Source organism: Muscardinus avellanarius (genome assembly GCF_963383645.1).
Source record: "Muscardinus avellanarius genome assembly, chromosome: 2".
Lineage (NCBI taxonomy): Eukaryota > Metazoa > Chordata > Mammalia > Rodentia > Gliridae > Muscardinus > Muscardinus avellanarius.
The window spans coordinates 31,757,739-31,770,982 of record NC_137787.1 but is presented as its reverse complement, the minus strand read 5'-3'; the positions used below and the strand labels follow the sequence as shown (position 1 = coordinate 31,770,982).

General features: G+C 38.3%; 1 protein-coding gene across 1 annotated transcript in view; it reads right to left on the bottom strand.

Moving 5' to 3' along the window:
- Positions 1-13,244, bottom strand: part of DYTN (dystrotelin) — a gene marked incomplete at both ends in the record, with an annotated part of 54,737 nt that continues 41,493 nt past the window's right edge. Inside the window, 2 exons of the mRNA XM_080689341.1 lie at positions 1-104; positions 9,768-10,248. Of these exons, the coding sequence (XP_080545467.1) occupies positions 1-104; positions 9,768-10,248 (585 nt within the window). The remainder of the gene's footprint in view (positions 105-9,767; positions 10,249-13,244) is intronic.

Genomic DNA, 13,244 nt, shown 5'->3' with positions numbered 1-13,244 from the left:
TCACTTCAAGTTGGGCAAAGTGATTTGATCCACCAGGGCAGAGAAAGCCCTGCACACCCGCTCGGCTCCACCAAACAGGTCCGTGTTCACTGGAGACTGAGGACCTGAAATCAAGGAACAGGAGAGTCTTCAGAAACACAGGCCTAGAGGTTCTCAGGCTGATCTGGATAACGTTCTCACACATGGAAGGAATGGAACTCATCTTTTCTCAATCTCTGGGGACAGTGCTCTTTCCCTAAGCTAGTTAACAAATAAGATGGCCAGTGTTTACCATGATCAATACTACTAATCTAACTAGATTGTGAGTTTTGAAGATGCATATTTTCATGGTTCCTGTCACAAATCTGAGGCTTCAGAAAGCCCACTCCAGGGTTTTCAAATTCTAGTGTATACCAGAATAACCTGGAGGGTGTTAAAACAGGTTAAAACAGTTGTGAGTCAGTCTATCTGGAACAAGCCTGAGAATTTGGACCTGTATTAAGTTCCTAGATAATATTAAATTTTTCTTGTTACTGTTTGTTTTTTTTTAAGCTCCAGTCCCTTGAAATGTTAAAAAGAATAGCCAAAATTATGTATCTCAGCAACTTAGGAAGACCCTGTTATGAAATAAAAACAGCCAAGATGGCATACACTTGGAACTCAATATATATATAAGATTGAATTAATAAAGCACACAGATGAAGACCTAATGGGATGTTAGATAGTGTTCCTGTGAAGTTGAGTCCAGTAAAAATCACAATGGTAAAATAATTCACTTTAATGTAATTAAAAATCTATCTGGTCCCTAAATAATTCAGGGATGTGAGAAAAGGTCATCAGAAAGATGGCTGTAGAGATTAAAAAAGTACTAAGGCATCTACTTTATGACTACTCTTCCAGGAAACTGAACTACAAAGCCCTTGTCTTCCTTACAACAATAATTAACTGAGCACACCAACAGGTATTAAAGATTTACTGAGTTTAGACCTCTTCCTTGAGCTCCACAATGCACATGTTGATTGCCTCTCTGACATCTCTACTTGAGTATTTCTCAGGCAACTCACACCTAATATGCTTAACATAGAATTCTTGATTTTGCTGATCCTTTATCAGTCTTCCCATCTTGCCCCATTACAATAAAATATCACCATCTATCTAGACCGACACCACCACCCTTGCCTATACTACAATAGACTCTTACCTGATCTCTTGGCCAACCCTGTGCCTTCCTCCAAGCTACTCTTCACACAATGCCAGAATGTTTAAAAATATAATCTTCACTCCACAAATACCCAGAGCCAAGCACAGTGCTTAGCACACAGTAAATGCTTGATGAGTCTTTGTAGAATAAATAAATAAATAAATGCATGATAAACCAACTAGATACTTTTTTTCTGGATATCATCAAATAATTCTACTTTTCATACATATATATGATAGGAAATATAGGATGAAAGATTCGGAATGATTATATATGAATAAATACTCTAAGACTCTCAGGAGACATTTGAGATCTCCTTTTAAACAAATTCAATAAAGGTATAGGGTTGAACTTTTCTCTCCTGAGTTTATTAAAGCCCTGATCTTTATTTCTCCAGAATCTTCTCAATGTGAAATTTCATTTAAAATAATAGTTTGAAGGGATGATTCCAGATGGGGAATAAAGGGCCAGAAATAATCCCATACCCATCCTTCCTCTGCAAAAGAGATCACTTTACTACTTCTTTTCTGATTTTAATGCTTGCATTTATTTTATTGCCTAATTACTCCAGCTATGACTTCTAGCACCATGTATAATAAAAGTGATGAGAATGGGCATCCTTCTTTTGTTTTTTATCTTAAAGGAAACATTTTCTATTTTTTTTTACCTTCAGCATAATATTAGCTGTGGGCTTTTCATATATGGATTTAATTATGTTGAGATAATTTCCCTTTATCACTAGTTTGTTGAGAATTTATATTTCATAGAAGTTCAAAAAAATTTTTTTTGCTTTCTTTCTGGTCCAAACCACCATCTTTTCAAACCTTCCCCTCTAATTGTGCCACCCTACTCCCCAGTCTTCCCTTCTCATTACTGAAACAAAAATGGCAAATGGATGGTGAAAAGAAATGAGAGAGAAGCTAGGAAAATAATTTAGGAAATGTACAGAGAAAGTTTCACTCTTAGATGGAAGAAAAGCTATTTAATGAAACAGGAAAACCAGAGGACTGTGACCTTTTCTCTCACTGCAGGAGTAGAGTATTAAACATTTTTTCAAATTCAGTTTCTTTGATACAAGTTTTGACCAAATTGTTTGCTACTGATTTTCAACCCAACATTCATAACTTAAAGAGGTTTGGGGAACTCCTTACACATAACTTTCTCTTTTCCATTGAGCTCTCAGTATCTCTTGAAATCCTCTTATCCTAGATCTTGATATTGAATGACTCTAGTTAGTGTCAGTGACTGCCCCCCTCAAGAAAAATAATAGAAAATGTGGTGGTATCTTAGCAAAGCTTCAGCCCAAAAAAGCAGTCAAATATTTAGATAATCACCACACTGGGTGAATATATTGACACTCTGTCTGGGCAAATCTTAAAAATGGTTGATATTTCTAACATTCCCAACAATCTTTAAATTAAAAAAATCTGGGGCAGTAAAGTGATTGGAAACTTCCCACTCTTGTCTGATGCTGCGATGATAAATATAGAAGCAAACAAAGGTAATTTAGCTGGTTTCATTTTTGACATCTTCATCAGTGGTAGTCACACTTCTGGCTCTAATAAAACTTGGTATAATTTTGGTATGCATGCATAGATGATGTGAAAACTGTGGTGTGTGTGTGTATGTGTGTGTGTGTGTGTGTGAGAGAGAGAGAGAGAGAGAGAGAGAGAGAGAGAGAGAGAGAAAGAGAGATGATAAATAATAGATATTAGATAAATAGATAGATGATAGATAGATAGATGATAGATAGATAGATAGATAGATAGATAGATAGATGATAGATAGATAGATACTGGGAATTGAACACAGGAGTGTTCTGAGCTATACTCCCAGCCCTATATTATTTTTGATTTTGAAACAGTGACAAACTAAGTTGCTGAGGGCCTCACTGAGTTTCTGAGGCTGGCCTTGAATGTGAGATCTTTTTTTTTTTTTCAGTACAAGGGATGAAACCCAAGGGCATTGTACCTCTGAGCTACACCCCTGCCCTAATCTTAGTCTTTTTTATTTTTGAAACAGGGTCTCAGTGAGTTGTGAAGGGCCTCACTAAGGAGCTGAGGTGATCCTCAGGTCTCTGCCTCCTGAATGCTGAGATTACAAGTATGTGCCACCATGCCCAGCTACCTGAGATCCTTCTGTCTCAGGCTTCCAAGTACTGGGATTCCAGGTACGAACCATGATGCCAGGCTTGGAGTGTACTTTTATAATTCGTATTGCCATTGGCTTGATGGAGTTGATGCTGACAGGCTCATGTTTATTATCAAATTTAATAAGAATCCAAACTTAATTAGAAATATTTGAGTGAGGAGTAATAAATCACATAAAATAGCTGCCATGAAGATTAACATAAATTCTCATGCTGTATGTATATAGACTTCAAATAATTAAGACTAATACAAACTAAATGACTGCCCATTTAAATCTTAAAAATTAGTATTAGAGCCAGGCATGGTGGCGCACGCTTGTAATCCCAGCATTTGGGAGGCAGAGACTGGAGGATTGTGGTTTGTGGACAGCCTCAGCTACTTATTGAGGCCCTGTGCAACTTAGTGAGACCCCGTTTCAAAAATAAAGAATAAAAAATAAGGCAGGGGTTATAGCTCGGAGGTCAAATGGCCCTGGGTTCCATCCCCAGACCCGCAAAAAAAAAAAAAAAAAAAAAAGAACAACCAATCTCCATTACCACAAAATCAGCGCCTTTCATAGCCAGAAAACACCATCACCAGAGAAACAAAAAAATCACCAGGCTCCAGAAAGAAAGCGGTCTGAGAACAGAGCTCAGAGCGACAGAGGAGATACACTGGACTCACACCCGAGGACGCGGCAGCAGCGCCATACTGCCGGCGGCAGCGGCGAGTTCAACGGGCGGCTACAGCAAGCCGAGGTGAGCCGCTGTGGAACAGCCGGGTGGGATTTTTCAGCGCAGGGAACATCTAAAGCTCCCAGTGGCTGAGCTCAGCACACGCTGCAAGAACTCAGAGTGGAATTCAAAACCAAGAAGAAATAAGCCAGCCTCATGGCCGAGGGCGTAGCAGTGGCGCCATATTGCCACCGGCGGCAGCAGCAGCGAATTCAACGAGTCCAGTACAGCTACATCTGCGAACTCAAGAACAGTGAGTCAAATTGCGGGCCACAGAGGAGAAATCCCAGTACTGTACTTCCTGGGACTTGACCCAGTGGGGGAGTGGCGGTGGCAGAGATATCACACCATATGAGAACGTGCAACCTGGCACCCCCTATAGTTTAAAGCAGCCTCTATCGATTCCCTGGGTCGGAGACTCTGTGATACAACCCAGTAAAGGAGTAGTGGGGTCTGAGATACTACAGACTCGAGATCCAGAGCACCTTAAGTGAAGTCGTAGTGACCCAAGGGAAGAACCCAGAGAAGGCACAAACTTCCGAAATTATGGGAAAGAGGAATAACACTGGAGCAATGAATGCCCACAAACCCACAACATCAGAACCCGATAAAACAGAAAATCAGAGATTTCTAGAAGATCAAATCAGGAAAATAACTGTAGAAATAATAGAGGTGCTTCGAAAAGAACTCAGAGAGAGCCAAAAAGAGATAAAGGATGCAATTAATGAAGTAAAGGCCTCAATTCAAAGCACAAACAACCGATTAGACCACATGGAGAACAGAATCTTGCTCTTAGAAGATGATCATTCCAAAAATGAACGCATAGTTTTTAATCTAGAAAAAAAATCCAACAGCAGGAATCTGACATTGAAGAAATATGGGCCCATTTTAAGAGAGCTAACCTAAGGATAATTGGAATAGAGGAGGGAAAATAAAGTGATACCAAAGGGATAAACAATCTCTTCAAGGAAGTAATAGCAGAAAATTTTCCAAACATAGACCAAGAAGTTGATACACAGATCCAGGAAACTTATAGAACTCCCTTTAGACAGGATCGGAGAAGAGGATCCCCACGCCACATAATTGTCAAAATGACCACTGTGGAAGCCAAGCAGAGAATCTTAAAGGCAACAAAAACAAAGGGCCAAGTGACATTCAGAGGCAAACCAATTAGAGTCACTCCAGACTTCCCAAACCAAGTCATGAGAGCCAGAAGGGCTTAGAGTAACATATTCCAAACTCTGAAAGAAAATAACTTCCAGCCAAAAATTTTCTACCCAGCAAAACTTTCTATCAAATTAGATGGAAAAATAAGAAGCTTCCATGACAAACAGAAACTGAAGGAATTTATGTCTTCAAAACCAGTGCTAGAGAAAATACTCAAAGAGATTAACTACAAAGAAGAAATAGTTAACACACACCAGAACCAGAGAAACAAGATTTTCCATCCAACAGACAACTAAGATTGGTTATCTGTGGAGATTCATTATTTATGTTAGTCTTTTACCTATCTCTAAATTGTATTGTTTGCCTTTATTGTTGTTAATTTTTAGGATTTCTAGTTGGAATATTAATATACCTTCAGATACAGCAATTGGAAATATTTTATCCAATTCTATTAGTAACTTTTAACTCTGTTTACATTGTCTTTGGATATACAATATCTTTTTTATTTTTTAGGGAGTTTGTATACTCTTCTGTTGCCTGTGCCATTGAAATCATATCCAAGAAATCACTGCCAATTTCAATGTTGTGAGGCTTTATGACCCCGATTTTCTTCTAAAAGTTTATAGTCTTAAGACTTATATTTAGGTCTTTTATCTATTTTGAGTTAATACTTGTATATGGGATTAGGTAAGGGTCCAATTTTATTCTTTTCCATGTAATTATTATTTTTCAACAATATTTAGTTAAAAGATTATTATTTCCACCACCAAATGTTCGTGGAAACTTTGTCAAAAATAACTTGATAATATAGGGAAGAATTTAGCTCTAGGCTTGTATTTAACTCCAATGGTTTATATATCTGCCTTTAGAACAGTACTACACTGTTTCAATAATTGTAGCTTTATATGGTTTGAAATCAGAAAATATATATCTTCTAGCTTTGTTCTTTTTCAATATCGTTTTGGGTATCTAGAATCCATATTCCATATTAGGATAGATTTTTTTTTCTGAAAAATAAATATATAAATATATGATAGTTTCACCTAAAAAAATAGAAAAAAAAATCTCTGGTAAGAAAGAAAGCAAAAAGAAATATTGAAATGTTATCTTTAAGTCGTCAAAAGCTTGGTATCAGACAAATGAAACTGTTATGTGAGATTATCATTTTTAATTTTGGATAAATTGCTATAATACTAGATGTCAACCACTAAGCCAAGCATGGGAAGGAGGGGTGGGGAGGGAATGGGGTGGGGATCGGGTGGGGGCTGACTGGGGATGTGTGCATGTATGTCTACAAAAGTTTGTATCCCACTATGATGTATGAATACAGTACACCAATAAAATAAATTAAAAAAATATATATATATTAGCATTTTAGCATTTATTGAATCTTCACAAGTAGAGATTGCTATGATAACAAAAAAGCATTTCCCGCTAATGTAGTAAGCATTTTTATATAATAAACCATACTTCTTATAGAAGCATCCTCAATGGTTCTATTGAGATTATAAATTAAAACAGAGGTGATTATTTGGGGAATATTTCTATACTTTCTATAAGATCAGATAATATTAATTGCATATTTATACATTATCGCATCATCTGATTTTAAAATACTTCCTACTCGCTGGGTGTGGTGGCACACCCTTGCAATCCCAGTATTTGGGAGGTTGAGACAGGAGGACCTCGGTTTGTGGCCACCCTCAGCTACTTAGTGAGACCCTGTTTCAAAAATAAAACAATAAAATGGGCTGTAGCTCAGAGGGAGAATGTCCCTGGGTTTGATCCCCAGTGCCACAAAAAAATTAAAAAAAATACATTCTACTTTTGTGATTTTTCTTTTAATGATATAATGATGTATGTATAGACAGATATAAATACATTTATAAAGACAGCCCTTGATAAAGTCACTTAAAATATTCATGAGTACTTTACTTTTAGTATTAAACTGGACAAATTATGAGATATTATCTTCTAATTAGGAACAGAAGACCTAGTCTATTATGATTCTAAAATGTACATCGTAACTCCTACATTTGTAAGGATTGACCCAACAAAGTATTTTAGAAATTAGGAACTTTCATCAGCTCATTTAAAAAAACAAACAAGTAAATAAATAAAAACAACGAGGTCAAAGATTAAAAGCCTCTTCTATAGTTTAATTTTTATGTGAAATTTTTTCAAAAAAGGTCAAGTGGATATTGACTTTGCTTTTAATACTCATCATGACCGCAAAGATGTTTAAATGGAAATACCATAGATGGAATTTTGTGTTGGTTTAAGAATCAGGCACAAGGAGTTCCAATCCTATTTGTCTCAGTCTGAGCATGCTCTGACATCTCTGTAACTCCAATCACTGTAGAGTTTTTTAAATCACCACATAAACTTCATTCACTGGTTTTACAAAATTCTGTATAAATAAAAATTGTTACATTTCAAATTTATAACTCTCCAACTGTCATAGACTGATATGTTTCCTTTTTAATGTATATATTAACTCCAGTACCTCAGTTGTGACTATATTTAGAGACAGAGTCTTTAAAGAGGTAATTAAGTTAAAGTCATTAGGATGGGTCCTGCTCTAATATGATTGGTATCTTCATACAATGGGAAAATTTGGACATAAACCTGTGCAGAGGGTAGACCACATAAAGACACAGGTGGAAGATGGCTATCAACAAGCTAAAGAGAGAGGCCTCAGAAGAAACCAGTGCTGCTGATACCTTTTTTTGGTATACCTCCAGCCCTTTTAAATTTTAATTTAATTTAATTTAATTTTTTTGGTGGTACTGGGGGTGGAACCCAGAGGATTTCTACCTCTGAGATATACTCCCAGACCTATTTTATTTTTATTCTATTTGGAAACAGAATATTTCTGGGTCTCACTAAGTTGCTGAGAGCCTCACTAAGTAGCTGAGGCTGGCTTCGAACCTGTGCAATCCTCCTGTCTCAACCTCCCAAGTGCAGGGATTACAAGCTTGTGCCATAATTTTTATTTTTAAACAGAGTCTTGCTAAGTTGCTGAGGCTGGCCTCAAACCTATGATTTTCCTGTTTTAACCTTCTGAGTAAGGGGATTACAGTTGTGCACTATGGTATACAGTTTTAATGAGTTAATCTTGGACTCCCAGCCTACAGGACTGTGAGAAAATAATTTTGTTCCTTTTCTTTCTTTCCTTCTTTTCTTTCCCTCCTTTCTTTCCTTCCTTCCTTCCTCCTCCTTCTTTTCTTCTTCTTTCTGCAATTCAAGAATTCGAGTGTGTGTGTGTGTGTGTGTGTGTGTGTGTGTGTGTGTGTGTGTGTTACATTGAATCCAGGACCTCACACATGCTAAGCAGCAGCTCTACCACTGAACTGCATTTCCTGCCTCCAACTTAGACATAATTTGAGAAGATCTCCTCCGACACAGAAACACAGGCGAGAGACACAGGAGAACGCTTTCCTTCACTTTACCACAGTCTCTAGATACATCCCAAGTCTCTAGCACACAAGAGCTTAGGCTTTCTCAAAAGGAAATATATAAATTCTATCTAGACATAAGATGGTGTCACTCCAAAACAGAAGAAACAACTGGTAAAAGAGTTTTAAGACCATTTTCGCAATGATTCATCGCTTATGAAGAGGATAATGATGATGATACTTAGAAAATGGAAAACCTTATTAGCTCTCCCTTAGAAAGACGGCCATCTAGCTGGGCGTGGTGGCGCACACTTGGAATCCCAGCATTCGGGAGCCTGAGACCAGAGGATTGCGGTTAGTGGACAGCCTCAGCTACTTAGAGAGGCCCTCTGCAACTTAGTGAGACCCTGTTTCAAAATAAAGAATAAAAAAAGCAGGGCAGGGGGTGTAGCTCGGAGGTCAAATGCCCCTGGGGTCCATCCCCAAACCTGCAAAAAAAAAAAAAAAAAAAGGAAAAAAAAAGACAGCCACATTGTTGTCATCCTCATTCCTGTGTGTGTGTGTGTGTGTGTGTGTGTGTGTGTGTGTGTGTATTTGTGTGTGCTCGTGTGCACGTGCATGGGTTTGTGTGTTACTGGGAATTGAACCCAGAGGCATGCTACCTCTGAGCTACATCCCCAGCCCTATTTTATCCTTTAATTCGAAACAGGGCCTCACTAAGTTACTGAGGCTGGTTTTGAACCTGCAATCCTTGTCTCAGCCTCCCAAGTACTTCAATTACAAGCATGTGCCACCATGCCTGGCTCTGTTCTCTCTATTCTTAAATTGTGATATCAGGCTGCCTGGTTATATGTGATTAAAGAGCTACTGATATCATTGATTGCAATCAGAAAATAATAATCATTTACTCGACGCTTACCATGTCCAGGTGCCATTCTAAAATCTTGCCTAGTTTATTGCCACTAATGCTCATAGTAACCCTATGAATTAGTCACTCCTAGGCATCAGATTCAGAGATGCTACTGAGAGCCAAAAGATTCAGAACTCTGTATAGACTAGATGACTTGTAGTACCTGGACTAATGCTATAAAATCAAATGTTTTAAAAGGAAGCTGGAATCCCTTGCTGTTACCATCCCTATTGATTATGAAAGCTTTACCTGATGGGATTTCTAGATTGAAGGCATCCATGAGTTTTGATAATAGCTCTTGGAGTTCTTCTTCCTCCAGCTCATCCTTTCTCTCCTTGATGTTACCTATCTCCTTCCTTTCTGCAGTTGCCAGAGCAGAACTGCTTAATCCATCTGGAGAAATCTGGGGGTTGTCTTGTAGCAGTCCCTCCTGACAACTCGGCAGGGAGCTAAAGATTTCCTTTGTCTTTTTCGATGTATACCTTTGTGGCCCGGTGCTGTACAAAATGGTCTCTGGTGATTCTGGATTTGGTCGCGTATTTTCTGCATGTACTTGACTTCTGTAATTCCTGACAGGGCTAGGAAGAAGATCCCTTTCTGGGTCATCCTTAGTGACATTTTTGACCTGGGAAGAGTTTCCTCCCTTCCAACACCTATCAGCTGAGGAATGGTTAACTTTGGACATCATATTTTGACAGCACAACGAAGGAGGGAGTGGCTGTAGCATTGCCTGGATAAAGAAAATTTTATTTATGAAGAATTAATATTTATTTTGCTTTTTCACTCATGCATTACATTTCAATAATCCAACAGGAGATGCTAGTGTAATAGGCTTCTTAATTTATGCTATTAATTTAATATCAATCTACACCTCTCTATTACTATTGGAGCACCTCTGGTTGTTAAAATATCACAGAGAATAATCACAAAAAACCTGGGGAAAAATTCCGTGTTTTTAAAAGTTCAGATTCCAATAAGAAATTTTTGAAAATATAAGCATATGTTGAATTGATATACTAAAATGATCACAATAAAACATACGCATAATGATCTGCCTAGTAGGTGTGTTGTGAGTGGCTGCATGCCAGAGGCCCAAGGTCTAGGGGTATGCTCCATTTTAAGCCTAGTTCTCAAAGTGTAGTCCATGGGCCTTAGGAATCTGAGACTCTTTTAGGGCCTGTGAAGTAAAGTTATTTTCAGAATGCCTCCTCGATGTTATTTGACTATGCACTGCATTCGCATTTGCACTCATACCAATCAACAATAAGTAAATCACCAACAATAAGGAACGGTGTTGTTGGTGCCTTAGGAGGAGCCAAGGCACTTGATGCCACACAGTATGATAGGGGATTTTCCACCACCATACACTACAAGTTTTAAAAAAGAGACAGTCCCCCTGGACTTCAGACAACGGGGAGAGAAACCAGTAGAATAGCGGAAGGGGATTGGGGGAGAGAAGTAGAGACGACAAAAAGAATTGATGAAGGAAACAGTTGGCATAATGCTATGTTCATTTGTGAAGGTATCGCTTCCAATCTCACTAACATGTTTGGGGAGGGGGAGGGGGAGGGAGTGGGCCCTGGAGGAGAGCACAGCAGATGCCGTGCATGTGCGCATGTGTGTGTGCATGACTGTACCTCACTGTCTGTATAATTACAGTGCACCAATAAAAGTATAAAGAGAATAGCTTTGATAGAATAGTGAAAGTCCTTAATTTTATGTTTTTATTTCTTTTGTGTGTGTATGATACTGGAGATTGAACTCAGGGGCATTCTACCTCTGAGTGACACCTCCGCCCCTTTTTCACTATTTGTTTTAAAACAGTCTCGCTAGGTTGCTGAAAGTCTTGCTAAGTAGCTGAGGCTGTCTTCGAACCTGCAGTCCTACTGTCTCAGCCTCCCAAGTACTGGGATTACAGACATGCTCCGCTATGCCTGGCTTTAATTTTCTTAATAACAACCCATTCCTTTTTTCATATTGTGTGTGGTGAAAAGGGGAGTGTACATAAAACACTCCAGATACATACTGCAAAATACAAATATCGCCACTTGTGTCAAAGGAAGACTGACAGATTATGGCTATTCAGACTCGAATATGTGGCAAATATTTTCTGAAAGGTTAACAGAGTGAGAAAGTCACTGCAAGGAAAACAATTAACAGTGTTTGTTCTAAATTATCACAGTTAAGCTTTCAAGTAACATCGAAAATTTCAGAAATTCTCTTGTGTCTACCACCATGAGCTTAATAATAGCTTTCCAATTCTTAAGCAATTTTCGAATGAAATTAGTGGTGAAAGTACTGAACGCAAATTCTTTCAATCTCATGTAATACAGTAGGTGAGCTCTAGGAAGTTCAGCAGAGCTCAGTGAACCAATATTTTCTGAAGGACCAATGTCATTTGTTACAAGATTGTGCAAGGGCAGATCTTTTCCCAAAGCATACTACGACACTGGGTTGCAATTAAAAAAAGTATGAAATAGACATGGCATCCAACTCCACACTGCAACTATCCTTTAAGGAACTATTATTTATTATGCTTTGGTAGAGTATCAAAGAGAAGCATCTCAATTATGTGAAAGATTGTGAAAATTTTTCAAACTGTAATTCTATGTGAGTCCACATTCTTCATAGGCTTCAACCAGAACATTTTACGACAGACTGACTGCTAAAGAAGTTTTGAAAATTCAGCTGTCCTTCATGAAAGCCAGGCATTCAAGAGAATTCTTAAAAATGTAAAGCAATGACAATATTCCAGGCTTGAAAAATCTAGTTATTATTTTTGAAATGTTCTATATAATGAGCTCATTAATTGTGTTTTAATTAGATAAATGCACCTATCTATTTTTTTTTGTACTGAGGACTGAACCCAAGGGTATTCTCCCTCCAGGGTACACCTCAGTCCAACCCCCTTTTCTATATTTTTGAAACAGGGTTTTCTAAGTTACTGTGGGTTTTGCTAAATGGCTGAGGCTAGCCTTGAACCTGTCTCAGTATCCCAAGTACAGAGATTACAGGTGTGTGCCACCATGTTCAGCAGCCAATTCATATATTTAAAAGTCACTTCTCACTGGGCATGGTAGCCCGTGCCTGTAATCCTCGTACATGGGAGGCTGAGACAGGAGAATTGCAGGTTCAAGTCCAGTCTCAGCAACTTCGTGAGGTCCTCTGCAACTTAATAAGATGGTTTCAAATTTAAAAAGTAAATTAGGGCTGGGAGTGTAGCTCAGAGGTAGAATGTCTCTGCGTTCAATCCCCAGTACTACACATACACACAAAATCACTTTTCAGTTTTAATTTTGATTATGGTAAATAGAAACAGATATAAGCCACAGAAACAAAAGCTCCTTGGAGTCCTCAGAAAATCTTAAGAATGGGTTGGGCGTGGTAGCGCACCCTTGTAATCCCAGCATTTGGGAGGTGGAGACTGGGGGATCACAGTTCGTGGACAGCCTCAGCTACTTAGTGAGACCCATGGCAACTCAGTGAGACCCTGTTTCAAAAATAAATAAATAAATAAATAAATAAATAAATAAATAAATAAAAAGAGCCATGCATGGTGGCACATGCTTGTAATCCCAACATTTGGGAGGCTGAAACCGGAGAGTCACGGTTTGCGGACAGCCTCAGATACTTAGTGAGGCACTCTGCAACTCAGTGAGACCAGTTTCATAATAAAGAATTAAAAAAAAAAATAGGGCACATGTAGGTCGGAGGTTGAATGCCCCT